An 18689-nucleotide genomic window follows, 5' to 3' on the forward strand; every position below is an offset into this window, starting at 1 on the left:
AATTAAAGATTATCTACAAATTGGCCTAAATCACTGACAAAAATATAAATCATATCATTTATTACATTAACCCTTTTAGTAATGTGTTTCTGAATAGTAGTCGCTTTAGTTGCAAGGACATTATTCTTTTGTTTAAACATTTGCTTCAAGTATATATAGCAAACACTTGAATACCTAGTCTATGCTAATAGTTTTGCCATTATAAATTGTATATAATATATATAATATAATATATATATAAATATAACATACATATAAATTGTATATATATTATAAAATGTTCTTAAATTGGTTAGCCTGGCTTTCCTCTACTCACCCACAAAGAAATAGTATTATGCTAACTGAAATAACTACCCCATGCATATGAGGACTGCTTTTACACACATAGACAGATCAATAAATAAATTTTAGTTAAATTAGACTCAAACTTATTTAATGATTTTTATGGTTGAACAGTAAATTCAGATCACCCCTCCCATTTTTTAAAGCTAAAAGCAAATGAACTATAGCATTGCTTTGAACTTTGGTCTATATATCCTAGCTAAAATTATAGGATGCAATTGAAAGCAGGTATAAAATGCTTACAACTGAATAGGTTGAAAATAGATATTTATGTAGGGAATGCAATATAAGTGCCTAGTAAAGAAATATTAATTGATGTGTATAAAGATACAGTGCAAGAATGAATAAGCAGTGAGATTATGAGCAATTTTACTAAAGTGAGATTTAAAAGACCATGATGAGAAGAAAGAATAAACAAGATGGGTTTTTGTGAGCTTTTACCAGATCCACGAAATCCTGGCAAAACCATTTGGATGCCATATAATCATCAGTAGAGAAACTTGGAAAAGAAGAAAAAGGATTGACGTGCAGATTGTGGTCCCTCAGAGATAGCCAAGTGTAAGGACACTTTCTAGAAAGCTATTTTCATTTTCATTTTCCAGTTATGAAATGACAAGGCCCCAGACTAAAAATTCAGAAATGCGAATGCATACATGGATTGTTCTAGGAAAGAGCAAGAACCTCTGATTCACACATAGAATGATAATTAACAAATTGATTTTTTTTTAAAAAAGTAGTTATGAAAGTGAAATAACCAAGGATCGTATGTGTGATAACTACTTTAAACCTACACTAATTATATAAATATTGAAAGTTATAGATGAAAACCCCAAAGGCAGTGTACAATTGGTCCTAATTTTCTTATGGTGCTGGATCTGCCATTTGACAAAAATGAGTATCCGAAAGAATTCATCTTTTACTAAAGCACTCTCTTGTTACAGAGTATGAATGCTCCTCTTGAACTCTATATGTGTGTGATAGTTAAATAAAGAAGTTGCCAGACAGGAAAAAGGAAACCTAAATATTTTGTCTGTTGAGCAGAACTATATTCAGGAACCATATGAACAGAATATATGTTGTTCCCTTTGTTGTAGTATAGTCTTCCGATTTAATAGGAAGGAAGGAAGCAAAAGGAAGAGAGGGAAGGATGGAAAGAGGGAGGGAGGAAAATGTACACATACACACATATATAAAAACAATGCTTGCCTTAAAAAAACTTTTGAAAGGGCCTTACAAAATATTTTATACAGATTTTAGGAAAGAAAAGAAATTAATCTCTTTGGGACTTTCCAGAAAATATAATGCAATAAATTTCACACAGACTGGCATCTCTAATGCTTCTGTCCAGTGAGGTAGAAACTAGTTTTCTGCTTGACTGCTCAGCCCAAGAGCAATGACTTTAAACAAGAAAACAAAACAAACTGGGACAAGAGGTGCATTAAGGAAAAGCTTAGAGATGTTTGATGAAACACTGAGTGCCGTTTTCACAGTATCAATTAAAGAATATTTTGTCTATATTACTAGACTTCGATAAATAACTTATACATGTACAACTTTTAAGTATGTTCTATTACTTTTTTTTTATTCTGTTATTAATAGGGTCCTGTAATTTAGTTTCTCACTCACATTTTTTGCCACTAGAATCTTAGAAGTAGAGAAAAACTACTTTAAATTTTTTTTTCAATTATATTCACAAATGGTAAATTGTTTCATGGCAGTAGACATTCAAGACTGTTTATGAATAAAGATGTCTATAATTTTTAATAACTCAAGCATAGTCCCATAGTGATGATACTGCTACTTATATATTGCCTCAGTTCATAGAAACAATTATTAAACAATTTCACAATACTCTTAATTGAAGAATTTGATGGTCTTGTTTTCTATATGCAAGACACTGTGCTCTATTGCAATGGTAATGGGTTTTAAACATTTTATTCATGTTGAAAGTATTTTTTCATGAATGGTATCATTTAGTCTTTCCTTATTCACAGGTCACTCCTCTATTATCATTCCTATTTTTGTATGTCTTGAAGCAATAGGCTGGTGGTGGCTCACACTAGTAATCCCAACAATTTGGGAGGCAGGAGCATCTCTTGAGCCCAGGAGTTTGAGACCAGCCAGGGCAACATATTGAGACCCTGTCTCTACAAAAATAAAAATAAAAATTACCTAGGCATGGTGGTGCACACCTGGAGTCCCAGCTACCTCAGAGACTGAGGTGGGAGGATACTTGAGTTCAGGTCAAGGCTGTGATAAGCCATGATCGCACCACTGCACTTTTAGCCTGGGAAACAGAACAAGACCTTGTCTCAAAAAAAAAAAAAAAAAAAAAAAGCAACAAAATTCTTGAGCTTTTGCACTAAACATGTATGTTTTATATCCAAAGAGGGTAGAAGCAGAGGATAGAGGGATGGTGATTAATAATGGGTCTATTTTGGTAGCACATTACTAATGGTATTGTGCATAAGATAGACTGCTGAATATTTCTGTATTTAACTGTGATTTTATCTAAAAACAGGAAGCTACTGCTGTTGGAGTGCAGGTGAGGACCCCTAAAAGCTGTATTGCTGTTTTTATTGACATTTCAGAGAGTGAAACTCTGCTTCCAGTCTATTTAAAAGGAAGGATGTGTAAAGGGATGTTTCCTAAAATGTAGCTTTATGCCTGCCTTACAGCTTCATCATCCTCTCCCAACTTAAATTCCTAAAATCAAAGGAATATGTTAATTCCTTTAATGAACTATATTTATATATTTTAAAGACCTCTCATTTGGAAACAAACAAAAAATACCCTGCATATTTCAGTTCCCTTCCCAATGCTTAAGGGGCATACATAGCTCTTTTTAGATGATTTTTACACCCTAAAAAGAATGGCCAGGAGCAGAGCAGAAGAAAATAAAGTCAGAGAGGAGTATAGTATGTATAAGTATTACTCTTCTTATTAAGGTAAAGAAAAGACTTATTCTTGTATTCAAAGTCAATGCAGTTCCTGAATGAAGAGAGTTCAAATAAAATGGGACAAATGACCCTAAGGGCATTTTCTATTCTCAAGTTCTTTTTAATTTCTTGTACAATTAGAGGGAGGAGACCATGTCTTATTCATCATTTTAATCTCATTATTTATTACAGTGAACAGTATGTAAATGTCTGTTGTTCATTAAAAATGTTTCCATCTATTTTTTTTTTACTTTTTTTGAGCTATCAGATTTTTTTGCTCTAATTCCTTTTTTTCTTAAGTTATTTTTAAGATAGCAGGAGTTTGTTGAATTTTAAAATTAAGCTTTGCTATGCACCTGATCTCCTTTAGTGATTCTGGTATTTAATTTCTCAAACTAAATAATTACTTTCTTTTTTAAGGTTTTAATCTCTTTTTCATTGCATCATTGATCCTTCTTATAAACTTAGAATAACAGACAACTTTTAACAATGTACTAGGACTTCCATGATTTTTCAGTCGGACTGGCAATACCTTACACTCGAACTTTTCCATAATTATTGCAGTTGAGAACAGTTTTTCAAGATTTTTATGGGGTTAGGCTAGAAGGATTCATCTTCTTCACTGAGTATGCTCATTGTTGTAACTGTAAGCATCTTGTTTTTTTCTTCCTGTGTTCTAATAAAACTATATTATTAAAATAGCTAGTTGGATACCTTTTGAATATTAGTTTGTGATAATGTAATAGTTAAGAATTTTTCTATATAATGAAGGGATTAATTTTAGGGTCCTAAGAATTTATAACAAGGCAAGATAATCAGGTACATTCCTATTCTTATTAATTTTCTCCTGTCATTACCATAACCTAGAATGTATCTCTTTCATTTACCATTTATTCCATCCAATTCTCTTTTCAAGGCCCTATTTAATTTCTAGTTACTCTAGGAAGTCAGCCTTTTCCCATTCAGAGTAAGGCGCTATGATAAACTAATAGTAGGATTCTCATCATCAATAAATATATTAATTAACCGTCGATCAGGATTCTCTGCCTGAGGACACTATCTAGTATATCACATGCATTAGTGTCTTTCAACAAGGGCTATTTTTCCTTCCAGGAGACATTTGCCAATGCATGGTGACGTTTTTGATTGACGTGGTATACTGATGGTATCTAGTGGGTACAAGCCAGAGGTGCAACTCAACGTCTAACAATATAACATCATCTGGTCCAAAATGTCATTACTGTCAAGGGTGAGAAAGATTTATTAATCACCGGCCAGGCTCAGTGGCTTACGCCTGTAATCCCAGCACTTTGGGAGGCCGAGGCGGGTGGATCACGAGGTCAGGAGATCCAGACCATCCTGGCTAACACGATGAAACCCCGTCTCTACTAAAAATACAAGAAATTGGTCGGGCGCAGTGGCGGGCGCCTGTAGTCCCAGCTACTCGGGAGACTGAGGCAGGACAATGACGTGAACCAGGGAGGCGGAGCTTGCAGTGAGCCGAGATTGCGCTACTGCACTCCAGCCTGGGCAACAGAGCAAGACTCCATCTCAAAAAAAAAAAAAAAATTATTAATTACCTATATTGATGCTGGACCACAAATAGCCATGGTTGGTATGTGAATCCCTGACAAATTATATTACTACTTTCCATCCTTATGGCCAAAACTATGTTGATGGCTGTCATGGGAAAACATTAAATGTTCTGCTCAAGCACTGCTAGAATATATGTATTGCTTCTGTGTTATCTACATGGAGTGCCACATTATAATTAAAGAAAATTAAATTGAGCTGTCACAATTTTCTCTTTGACAGAGCCACACTGATTGCTACCTAGCATACTTCATTAGAAATCATTGTCACTGATTGCACATTTATAGTTTGAAGGTTTCCCTGGTATTTCATATGGTATTGGAGTTAATTTGACTGGTATGTAATAACCAGCCCTACTTGTTCCATCAGTAAAAGAAGAAAATGAATAAAGATTTAAATATATAGTTAGCTTTTGAACTTTTGCTTTTTTTTCTGTATTTGCTCTTCCATTTTTCCTGTCTCTGTTGGCATAGAGCATTCTCTGGATGTGTTTCCATCTCACAGGAATTAAGGCATCACTAGCCCTAAATGAAACCAGATTATCCTTCATATTTTTCAAAAATTTATGTTTCTTATTTTCCCTCCACTTAGAATACATTCTCCTGTTTAAATACCATCCATTCTTTAAGAACCAGGCTTCCTGTTGTATCTTAATCCATCATTATCTCTTATCCAGTTCCCAATACATATACATAATTATATACTCGTCTAACTCACCTTATGTCGTGTCATATGGAAAACCTCTTAAGGAGTATGTATCAAAATATCTTGTTTATTGATAAATTTTTGTGGAATTCTGCTGTTTGAAAAAGAATCCACATCTCCACCATCTAAATAAAGGGCCTGCATACAAATATTTCCTGCTTAGTTGAGAGAACAAATCTAAAAATCCAAGGTCTTATCATGATGAACATTTATTTCTGACAGTAGGTATGGCTTTCTATACTTACAAAATGAAATATATATTGCTCTGTCTCTCTAGCAGTGCGATGGTTTTAGAATGGTTTAGAAGTATATCTTTGATATTGACACTGATAACTATTTAGCAAAAGGCTGAGGTAGTTCCTTTTTTTCTTTCCAGCTTCTATTTTAGGTTCAGAGGGTACATGTGCAGGTTTGTTACATGGGTAAATTACATGTCACAGGGGTTTGCACTACAGATTATTTCATCGCCCAGGTAGTGAGCATAGTACCTGATAGCTAGTTTTTCTATCACCACTCTTCTCCCACTCTCCACCCTCAAGTAGACCCCAGTGTCTATTGTTCCCTTCTTTGTATCCATGTGTACTCAATGTTGAGATCCCACTTATAGGTGACAACACCTATAGTAGTATTTGGTTTTCTGTTCCTGCATTAATTCACTTAGGATAATGGCCTTCAACTCCATTCATGTTGCTACAAAGGACATGATTTCATTCATTTTTATGGCTGCGTAGTATTTCATGGTATATATGTACCACATTTTCTTTATCAAGTCCACCACTGATGAACATCTAGCTTGATTCTATGTCTTTGCTGTCATGAATAGTACTGTGATGAATATACACATGCTTGAGTCTTTATGGTAGAACGATGTATATTCCTTTGAGTATATACCTAGCAATTCCATTGCTGGGTCAAATGGTAGTTTTCTTTTAACTTCTTTGAGAAATCTCCAAACTGCTTTCTGCAGTGGCTGAACTAATTTTCACTTCCACCAGAAGTGTTTAAGCATTCCTTTTTCTCCACAACCTCGTCAACATCTGTTTTGTTTTGTTTACTTTTTAATAATAGCCATTCTGACTGGTGTAGGATGGTATCTCATTGTGGTTTTGATTTGCATTCCCCTGATGATTAGTGATGTTGAGAATTTTTTCTTTTGCTTGTCAGCCATGTGTATGTCTTTTGAGAAATGTCTACTTGTGCCCTTTGCCCATTTTAATCGGATTGTTTGTGGGTTTTTTTTTTTTTTAAGTGCCTTACAGTTTCTGGATAATAGACCCTTGTCAAATGTATAGTGTGCAGATATTTTCTCCAATTTTATAGATTTTCTGTCACTCTGTTGATAGTTTTTTTGTTTTTTTGTTTTTTTGTTTTTTGTTTTTTTTGTTGTTGTTGTTGTGCAGAAGCTCTTTAATTAGATCCCACTTGTCCACTTTTGTTCTCACTACAATTGCTTTCAGAGTCGTCTTCAAGAAATCTTTGCCAAGTCTCATGTTCAGAATTGCATTTCCTAGGTTTTCTTCTAAGGTTGTTATAGTTGTAGGTTTTACATTCAAGTTTTCACACCACCTTGAGTTGATTCCTGTATATGGTGTAAGGAAATGGTCCAGTTTCAATCTTTGGCATGTGGCTAACCAGTTGTCCTAGCACCATTTAGTGAATAAGGAGTCGTTTCTCCTTTTCTAGTTATCATCAGCTTTGTTGAAGATCAGATGGTTGTAGGTGTGCAACTTTATTTCTGGGTTCTATATTCTGTTCCATTGTTGTATGTGTCTGTTTTTGTACCAGTTTCATGCTGTTTTGTTTAATATAACCTTGTAGTATAGTTTTAAAAAGTTGGATAGTATGATGCCTCTAGCTTTGTGTTTGTTTGTTTTTGCTTAGGATTGCTTTAGCTATTTGGGCAATTTTTTGGTTCCACATGAATTTTAGAATAGTTTTTTATAATTCTGTGGAAAATGTTGTTGGTAGTTTGATAGAAATACCATCGAATCTATACGTTGCTTTGGGCAGTATAGTGAGGTAGTTTCTTCAAACAACAATTTCCCAAAAAATATTCATAATTTATTAGTTATTTGTGGGCAAAGTGTAGATTTGTTCCATCTAGTGTCTCTTGTATCTATGCCTTTAGCATCTAGAGCAATGCATTTTAGAATTATACTTAACAACTATTTGAATACATCAATAAATTGAATGTTTTCATATTTATTATATATAATACTGGATGAATAATTTTGGTCTAGCATCTAGGACTTTAAACAATAGCCCCTATGTATTTTTAGTTTTTTCAATGTTTAAAAAAACTACAGATCCTTCTTTTATCATCCTCATGTTGAGCTCAGAGAATTTTGACAATGAATTAGTGCATATACATATATTTAAGTCACTTAGGATAATGTGTCTAGGTACTTTACTTATTATTTTCATTAATATTCTTGACACTCCAAAACAAGCAAAATTTCCTTTCCTTTGCCATATAGAAATGATATAAATTGCATTATATAAATTAACATTCCTAAGGAAAATGTTCTTTAAAATTACTTTGGACAGCAAACCTTATCCTGAAAGTTATTTGCTTGTTAGCTTGATTACCTCATTGATGTTGCAATCTACAGTTGGTGATTTTTTCCCAGTCTTTCTTCAACCTTTATTTTATCATTATGGTTTTTTTGTTCTTCTCTCTTTGTCTATTTTCACAGCTATTTTAAAATATTTTAAATTTATATATCCAGTATATTTAGTATGATTTGTTTTCTAGATTAAAGGCACCAGATCTATATGAAAACAACTTTTAAGAGCTGGTCAACACAGAAATCCATAGTAAATAACAAGTTTTTTTCTAGACTGTCTTGTCTCATCTTTAGTCATGGCTTCCAGCTACATCATCTTTAATCATAATAAACTTTCTTTATGCAATGTTGATCTTTTTAAAATAAATAATATTGTATTGCTTTTATCTCTGTATTTGGAGTTCTGAACTCTTATTTCATGTTATATTGATTTAATTAGAAATAAATACCTAGTTGAGAGGTTTTTTTTAATTAGAATTAAATACTTAGTTGAGAAGTTTTTATTGTCTTTGTCAGAGTCAGTTCTTTTTGAATTATAAGTTGGTAAGACATTACTTCAAATTCTTTATTATATATCTGTCTGCCCTCTTAAGTGATACTAACAGTCCTAAAACATAGTACACACCCCTCACAGACATGCTTAAATTTAAATCTGTGGGGTTCTAATGGTTCTATAGTTTGGATCCTCTTTGTGTAAGTGTGCCTAGCAAAGTGCTTTGAAGTGAAGAGACATTTAATAAATATCTGTCTAAGTGAATTGAAGAGTTATGTATTTTAGGGAAAATCTAAAAGAAAATTTATGCTCTGGAGGAAAATTCATGAATGATCATAATTACAATTTAACCAAATGATGACAGAAAACTCTAATAAAGGACTGAAGTTTTTCTTTAGGGCTCTTGTATTCTTCCCACATCCTCCTTCATTGTTTAAAATCTATTTTTTTCTCTCAACTAGCCATTAATGCTGTTTCATCCTCTAATGGTTTCTCAGTGGGCATCCATTTATTTCTTTATTTCTAAAGAAATAAATCTCTTCTTTAGAACAAAGATTTATTTCAAACTGTCGGTGCAGCTAAAAGCCTTGGTTTCTTTGGGCTGAACTATGTTTTAAAACCATTTAAAATAGAGACCAAAATTTAAAAATATGGATTTCCTACTTCTCTTGAATGAAACAGATCTCATCACACTGGGTCTCTATTTCTTCATGGCAACAATATTCTGGAGCCAGCCTTGACAGATGGAACTTAAATTCTCAGGTCAACACATTCACTCCATTACCTTCTGGCTCCCGTAGGCTTTTGGGTTATAGCCTTTGCAATAGTCAAGTAATCCTCCATTTTCATTCCCAGTAGAACTTTCCTGATATGACCTATAATTTTTTCTCTTTTTTTAAAATTATACTTTAAGTTCTGGGATACATGTGCAGAATGTGCAGGTTTGTTATTTAGGTATACACATGCCATGTTGGTTTGCTGCACCCATCAACACATAAGAGCATATGACAAGTATAGTGATTGGTCGGTATTTGCTCTCTTTTTTCTCGCCTAAGCGCAAGAAGTGCAAGCCTACCTTACAGATGCGTACAATATATAATTATTTGTAATGTGCATTTTGAAAAGAAGTGACTTACAAGTTCAAATATAGCTTCTACTCTGGGCTTCTTTGGGACTTGAATTTTCAACCATTATTAAGTTATTTGGACTATGAAAATGTTATCAGTGGTTATATTTAAAACTTCTGATAGTCACCAAACATTAGAATAAAAGATTGGTCATATTTTTCGTTTCATATTCTCTTTTTATTGCATCTTTGTTAGGCATCACAATCTTGAGTAACACAATTAAATACCCTTTTGTCAAACCATTTCATAATCGTAATCATGTAGAATAGGTAAACATTTTAAATTTTCAAATTCTTATGCATATACCAGATCTACCACATACATAGTAAGAAAAAACAAATAGTATGTAGTTTTTAGCCTCCTGTTGAACAACATTATAATCAGAGGACTGAAGATGTTGTTGTGGAACAACTTTTTAAAAAACATGACATATCCATGTTAATATTTTTGAAAAATATCAAGAAAATTATTGTAGAATCTTAATTTTTATTTTATTACCATTTAATTATGGCCCATTGATATTCAACATGTCACATGTGCACTTTTTTACAAGTGAAAAAAAATGTAGAGATCTAGAATGTGGGTTAATCAAGAAACCATAGTTTTCTATAGCAATACAGAGACTTTTAAAGAAACTGATATTAATGGGTACCTGTAATGTGAAATAAGTATTTTACATAGTTGTCTCACTTGATCTTTATAACAATTCTGTGACTTAATTGTGAGTGTTTTATAAAATGAAAAGAATTGAGGATGAGTAGGAAGAAATAAATGACATGTCAAACAGCTGACTTGGGAACTTCAATACCCCATATACCTTGGGATTGCTCTATGAGGAAAAACAAACTACTGCACCAAAGTCACTTTACCTTATTTCAAAGATTCATAACCTTTATTCATTTCCATCCAAATATTTTAAATTTTAGAAACACATAAACTTCAATAAACATTTAAGATTTTGTTTCATATTATGATGTCTATTAAGGGAACAAATAGTGGGGTTACATGACGGGAGCAGAAATATGATAACAGAAAACAGACAAAAACTATCAAGGACATGAATTTGGAAATAATTAAAAGGCAATGAAAGTACAGAGTCTTGGAAAAATGTGATCTAATTAATAAGGTACAATTTTCAGGTACAACATTTATAGACTCTTACTTTTTCTGTTTTCTGCCCTCAATATTTGGTGACTGGGGAAAAATTGGAGAATTAATGTATTTGGATTACAATAGAAAGAAAAGAAAAGAAATCATCTTTTAAAGAATATGCAACTGGATAGCAAAAGACCTGAGATCTAGTTGTAAATGTGCCACTGAACACTTAGGTAACTTTGAGTACATCAGTTTATTTTAACTATAAGTGCTCAAAGCAATCTCTCATGTCTTTTGATATTCTAAAATTGTATGATTCTCAAGACCTTCAATTCTTAGAAAGCAAGTTTATGACAAATTAACCAAATAAAATGAAAAATATCTGAAAACTCACCAACTTTATACTTTTATCTGATTTTTTAAAAGGTGCCAGTGGATTTTTATTGGTCAGTTATTTTTGCTTCACATGGAAGTTACTAGAGTATTAAAAAGAAACTGTACTGCAGGATAATAAAGTCAAAGAAAACATAAGATCCAAATAGTCATGAAAATCTTGAAATATTAAATAGAAAATTAGTCCAGACTATCCCTTTTTTAGGAAAAAAAAAAAGTATTAGATAATTTGAAGATGTAATTTAAAAAATAGGAATGACAACCACTCCAGGGGTCAAAAGTAGGAATGAGAAGATAGGCGTAATATCAATGTCACATGGTAAATGAACATCTTCAACAAATGTAATTTAAATTTTAGATGGTTAACAAAACACTTGGGAAATAGATTCAGTAAATAATCTTATGTATATTAATTTAGATGAAAAATGAGTTTTTATAACTGCTAATGTTATAGGAGTTACAATTAACCAATTTATTTAAAATATTATTTTTCAGTTAATTGTATTGGTGACCAGTATTTGAAATTATATGTATATATTTTATTTTATCATGCTGTGATAGCAAAATCATATGGGAAATCATTTTTATTAAATATAATTCATGGAAGTTGATTTGGTTTTTATTTTATTTTTCTTTATAATAAAGTACTATATTTTGTTTACTTGATTATAGACTAAAGGTTCTCAAACCATGACACCCTCTGGAGCCCAGAAAAAAGTTAAAAGAACTCTGCCAAATCCACCTCCTGAGGAGATTTCCACAGGAACTCAATCCACATTCAGCACAATGGGCACAGTTTCCAGGAGAAGGATCTGCAGAACCAACACAATGGCACGAGCCAAGATTCTCCAGGACATAGACAGAGAGCTTGATCTTGTGGAAAGGGAATCTGCAAAGCTTAGAAAGAAACAAGCAGAGCTTGATGAAGAAGAAAAGGAGATTGATGCCAAGCTACGATACCTGGAAATGGGAATTAACAGGAGGAAAGAGGCATTATTAAAGGAGAGAGAAAAGAGAGAACGAGCTTACCTCCAGGGAGTAGCTGAGGATCGTGATTACATGTCTGACAGTGAAGTAAGTAGCACAAGACCAGCCCGAATAGAAAGTCAGCATGGCATTGAGCGACCAAGAACTGCTCCCCAAACTGAATTCAGCCAGTTTATACCACCACAAACCCAAACAGAATCTCAACTAGTTCCTCCGACAAGTCCTTACACACAATACCAATACTCTTCCCCTGCTCTTCCTACCCAAGCACCCACCTCATACACCCAACAATCTCATTTTCAGCAACAAACTTTGTACCATCAGCAAGTTTCACCTTATCAGACTCAGCCAACATTCCAAGCTGTGGCAACAATGTCCTTCACACCTCAAGCTCAACCTACGCCAACCCCACAGCCTTCTTATCAGTTACCTTCACAGATGATGGTGATACAACAGAAGCCACGGCAAACTACATTATATTTGGAGCCCAAGATAACCTCAAACTATGAAGTGATTCGCAACCAACCCCTTATGATAGCACCTGTTTCTACTGATAACACATACGCTGTTTCCCATCTTGGTAGTAAGTACAATAGTTTAGACTTGAGAATAGGTTTAGAGGAAAGAAGTAGCATGGCAAGCAGTCCAATATCAAGCATATCCGCAGATTCTTTCTATGCAGATATTGATCACCATACTCCACGAAATTATGTCCTAATTGACGACATTGGAGAGATCACCAAAGGAACAGCGGCGTTAAGCACCGCATTTAGCCTTCATGAAAAGGATCTGTCAAAAACAGACCGTCTCCTTCGAAACACTGAGACACGCCGGTCTCAAGAAGTGACAGATTTCCTAGCACCTTTACAGTCTTCCTCTAGATTGCATAGTTATGTGAAGGCAGAGGAAGACCCAATGGAGGATCCTTATGAGTTAAAGCTTCTGAAACATCAGATTAAACAGGAATTTCGTCGAGGGACAGAGAGCTTAGATCACCTCACTGGTCTTTCTCATTATTACCATGCTGATACTAGCTATAGACATTTTCCAAAATCTGAGAAGTATAGCATCAGTAGACTCACACTTGAAAAGCAAGCAGCAAAACAACTGCCAGCAGCCATACTTTATCAAAAGCAGTCAAAGCATAAGAAATCACTAATTGACCCTAAAATGTCAAAATTTTCACCTATTCAAGAAAGTAGAGACCTTGAACCTGACTATTCAAGCTATATGACTTCTAGCACTTCATCTATTGGTGGCATTTCCTCTAGGGCAAGGCTTCTTCAAGATGACATCACTTTTGGCCTCAGAAAAAATATTACAGACCAACAGAAATTTATGGGATCCTCTCTTGGCACAGGACTAGGCACATTAGGAAATACCATACGCTCAGCTTTGCAGGATGAAGCAGATAAGCCATACAGTAGTGGCAGCAGGTCCAGACCCTCCTCCAGACCTTCCTCTGTCTATGGGCTTGATTTATCAATTAAAAGGGATTCTTCTAGCTCTTCCCTAAGACTGAAAGCTCAAGAGGCTGAAGCTCTAGATGTTTCATTTAGTCACGCATCATCCTCTGCCAGAACTAAGCCGACCAGTTTGCCAATTAGTCAAAGTAGAGGAAGAATACCAATTGTGGCCCAGAATTCTGAAGAAGAAAGCCCACTCAGTCCTGTTGGCCAGCCAATGGGAATGGCCAGGGCTGCAGCTGGACCCCTGCCACCAATATCTGCAGACACCAGGGATCAGTTTGGATCAAGCCACTCATTGCCTGAAGTTCAGCAACACATGAGGGAAGAATCACGGACTCGAGGCTATGACCGTGACATAGCCTTCATCATGGATGACTTCCAACATGCCATGTCAGACAGTGAAGGTAAATTGGGCCTCAAACTACCCTGTTACTCTCAAAACTCAAACTCTTATTTTTCTGCATGTTTAATTTCCCTTCTGCAGAGATGTATCCTACTTTTCTTGGTGTGTCTTTTGCATGTTTACTTCAATTTTATTTTTTGTAAATGGAAATTTTATCTTGTGTATAGATTCTATAGCATGCTTTTCTTTATTTAGTTTTAGTTTGTTCCTTTATTGTTCTGTTTCTTGATTGTTTGCTTGATTTGTTTGGTGTCTGCTTTTCTAAAACCATTATCAAATAATTCTGTCAATAAAATATCGTCATCCTATAAATCCATAGTTGAAAAGTTTTTCATTGTATGTTTCTTTCATTTTTTAAAATACATTTTAAAAGTTACTGATCAGTTTCTTTCAGTTTCTGGAATTATTAAAGTTTAGAGCCATGAAATACTATTCTGATAGACTTTGTAATAGAAAATCATTTATGGCATCTTTATGAGATCAGTGTTCATTAGTTCAGAAGATGTTCTATTTTTGAGAACTTTTGTATAAGTTCTTGATGTTAGTATAATGTAGAATTTTGTTATTTTTCTTAAATAAAAGATTTCTGTTTTATCTTTCTCATTATGAATACTATTATTTACAAATTTGTAATTTTGCATTATATGCTAGGAAGTTTAGTACTAAATAAGACATGAAAATAAATAATTGTATTAGTATGTATGAAGTATTCTTTAAAATTGAAACCTTGTAAACTTCTTTTGTGATTTTAGTTATTTAGAGTTCAAACTTTCCTGGTTTGCCCATTTAGCCTTTTCCTTTGGTTTCTTGGGTTTTGTTTTGTTTTGTTTGTATCATCCCATGTTTTCGCCCTAAATTGACTTGCTAGAATTCCATGTTAAACAAGTGCTTTAATACAGTAAATGCTTAACTAAAAACTCATTTTAAGTAGCTCTGTTGTTAAAGATACACAACCATAAACATTTTTGAAAATTATGTAGTCCAAGTCTGGGATTGAAGAAGAGGGAGAAATGATACAAAGGTGTGAAGAGGCTAGCCTATACCAAGAGGATTCATGACTCTTGACTCTTGGTCCTTTTTTTTTTTCACCTTCTTTCATTTACATTTGAATGTAGATGTAGATGGAGTTCTGGAAATAATATATGTTTGATCAAATAAAAGCGTTATTATTTCCTTCCTTTAGAGACTCCAAAGAACTAAGCTAACATGAACATCTCCCCTTTCAAACCTAACATCTTTCTTGAGGACTCACGGGAAAAATACACATTTTTGTGAAAAGGAATTTTTTCCTACATCTTTGTCTAGATGAATAGGATCTTAGAAATTCAAACCTGAATTTTAATAGATTTTTTATTGAACTAAAGTAATCGCTGTATCTGAAGGAGGACAAACTGCTTTTGTTTGTGAAGTTCAAATAGATTAGTCATTTTCTGATTTGTTTTCATTTCTACAGGCTATTGGATTGACCATTTTTATTGACAATTAGTTAATTGAATAAAATACTCAATTTGTGGGTTCTTTATTTAGATGATTATTTGAATAAATGTACATAGCAGGAATTGTGATATTATGTGGAAACAGTCTTTAATATTTCCTTACTTTTTACAATCCACATTTTGTAAACATTTTATACTTAAAAAATGACAATTGCAGAAGAGTAAAGAGATTGTTCAATAGTCATGTCTATAAAATAACATAATCAAACAAAACCCCTAGAGGGTCTATGGCATAACGAAATGCCTTAAGATGGTGTGTACATGATGAGCATATGTCTAAAGAGAGTTTGACAAATTGATTTATCATCATATATATTCTGTCCACGTGCTGCCAGATATTTAGATGTTTCTATATATCCTGATATATGGCATTTTCTTATGTGTACAGCCATATAAAAATAACATCTATTTCCCTTTTATATGTTTGAATGATGTATAGGTCATAATCATCAAAGACTGTGTGAAAAACATTGTTTTGATAAAATAGAGGATGAGATACCATGCAGCATATAAAATTATGAAGTGTGTAAAGATGATGCCAAATAAGTAAAGCGATTAAAATTTAAATGAAATTAAACTAAAAAATATTTTTAAATTAAGCAGACAAGGAAATCATTCATAAAGATTATGTTGATGTAAATTTGGGCAGGAAAACTATAACAATTATATATGACTTATATATGTAATGGTATGTGTGTGAATTGTAGTGGTTACTTCTAAATGATGTATGTAGTAAAATGTTATATATTTTCTTTGTTTATATATCACATAAACATACTATTTTTCTTCTAATGAGTAATGGTCTACTTTTCGTTTGAAATCTTGAATTCCTTTAGTATTTAAAAAAAATAGAAACTACTTTTTTTTCCAATCAATAATTCCCAACATTTATTAACTCATGAAGTATTAGGAATTTTTAACAAATTTTTAGCAAATATATGCTATATCTATATTTGAATGTACTAAGATAACTTTGAACAGTATAACATTCTACAGGTTATTTAGTATCCTGTGAACAAAACAAATTTAATTGCTTTCAAACTATTTGTTGTGTGCTTTTCCAAATTCAATTAAACTCTGTAAGTTATAGGATATAAGACAGTCATTAATATACTCTAAAAGACTCGTTGATGTTGAAATATCTTTCTTGAGGAAAAATCTATATAGACAGTTTATGTTGCTTAATATTTATTAATATTTTTAGCTTGAGGCAAGCTAGAAACAGGCCGGACATGGTGGCTCATGCCTGTAATCCTAGCACTTTGGGAGGCTCAGGCGAATGGATCATGAGGTCAAAAGATCGAGCCATCCTGGCCAACATGGTGAAACCCTGTCTCTACTAAAAATACAAACAATAGCTGGGCATGGTGGCACACACCTGTAGTCCCAGCTACTTGGGAGCCTGAGGCAGGAGAATCGTTTGAACCCAGAAGGTGGAGGTTGCAGTGAGTTGAGATCGCGCCACTGCACTCCAGCCTGGCGACAGAGTGAGACTTCATCTCAAAAAGAAAAAAAAAAATGTAATTCATCTCATGTCCTCCAATATATACAGTCTTTTTAAAAGTATATATATTTGACCAATATGAGAAGAATTAAACTATTTATGTAACTGTAGCCTGTGGACAGTACTAGATCCAGAAATAACTTATTCGTATATTACTTTTAAGAATTCAAGAAAATAATGCCAAGTTTTAAAAAAAGATATTGTTAATCTCCTTCAAATGATTTGAACTAATTCAGAATATTTTTGTTATAAAATTTACTTTTTCACTTAGATTTTACCATGAAAGGTGAGACAGTTATAAACAATTAACATTTATATACAACTGGTTCTAAACAATGAAAACAAAATTCAATACAAAAGCAGATTGATTTCATCTACTTGCTGTTGGTTGATTATAAACTCCTGTGCAACAGATGATAGTCATCCTTATTCAGTTACACATAGTGTTATTATAAAAAATAACAGAAAATCAAAATACATAATCAGAATTATTGGCAATAAATTGACAGAATTTGGGTCAGGTTGAACTTCTACTTTATTTCTATAGACACAGCCAAACAAAACACACATTTTAAAGAATTGTATTTCAAATGCAATTAAGAAAGTTATACATTCAAATGAAATCATGTACTACATTATAAAGGATATTAATTTATTAAAATAAGTATAAATTATTTTTCTATTTTCATGAGAAATCTATAAAATCCTATAAGAAGTAAGACAAAAGTAGTGTCAATGTCATTGAGAATAATCTAATAAATTTTAAGAGATGAATGATTAAATAATGAATTTGTTTTGTATTTACTTGTCAAATGTCTATTACACTAAATTTCTTGGTAAGTTCAGTCACTTGGTTTCAAATTAAGACTTTGGAAAACCATAATTATTGAGTAGATTGTGAAAAATATCTGCATCAATGAGGTTCAAAGGACAAATTAACATTTATTTTTAAATGTGTTTATCATAATTAGGATGTTAACTACTTTTTCTAGTTGATGACTAATTCTGTGCTTCATTCATGCCAATATTTATTCGATGTTATGCCTTAGGCAGGGCATTGATTTTAGTATTGAGGGAAGGGGGAAAAAAAAGGACAATATGAGCCTTGCCTTTAAGCAGCTTAGAATAGGTGAGATCAGTCAAATACGTATGCAATCACAAAACAGATAAGTATTAATGTATTTTCTGAAATCTAAGACTGATGAACCCATGACACATCATTGCTCGTTTTGTGTTATGGGAGGGAAATGCTGTGGTTAAGTAGCAGTGTTGACCACAGGAGGTATAGAGGTGACTAGTAGTACATATGCTGTGGGTTTGCCAGTCCCAGCAGCAATGAAATGATGGAAATGGCCTAGGGGAAAAGATTGGGAGGAGGTTTTGGAAAAGATGATAGTCAGGAATGCAGTTAGAAAAATAAAAGTATATTGTATGACCTTCTAGAAGCTGGAGTTTAGGAAAGTACAGGTTGACAACATCATCAACTAATCTAAGCATCATCAACAAAGGATAAGCACTTGAGAAGCGTTGTTCCTTCTACTGTTTAGGAAGCAACAAAGTATTTCCAGAGACTGTT

At 33.2% G+C, this 18689-nt stretch overlaps 1 protein-coding gene across 7 annotated transcripts in view; it reads left to right on the plus strand.

The window, feature by feature from the left end:
- Nucleotides 1-18689, plus strand: part of PCLO (piccolo presynaptic cytomatrix protein) — a 401999-nt gene that overhangs the window by 230204 nt on the left and 153106 nt on the right. For all 7 annotated transcript variants that reach the window (XM_015447837.3, XM_015447839.3, XM_005550357.4 and 4 more), the window contains exon 7: nucleotides 11927-14114. In XM_015447837.3, coding sequence (XP_015303323.3) covers nucleotides 11927-14114 — 2188 coding nt within the window. The remainder of the gene's footprint in view (nucleotides 1-11926; nucleotides 14115-18689) is intronic.

This window comes from Macaca fascicularis, chromosome 3, assembly GCF_037993035.2.
Source record: "Macaca fascicularis isolate 582-1 chromosome 3, T2T-MFA8v1.1".
NCBI classification, from domain to species: Eukaryota; Metazoa; Chordata; class Mammalia; order Primates; family Cercopithecidae; genus Macaca; species Macaca fascicularis.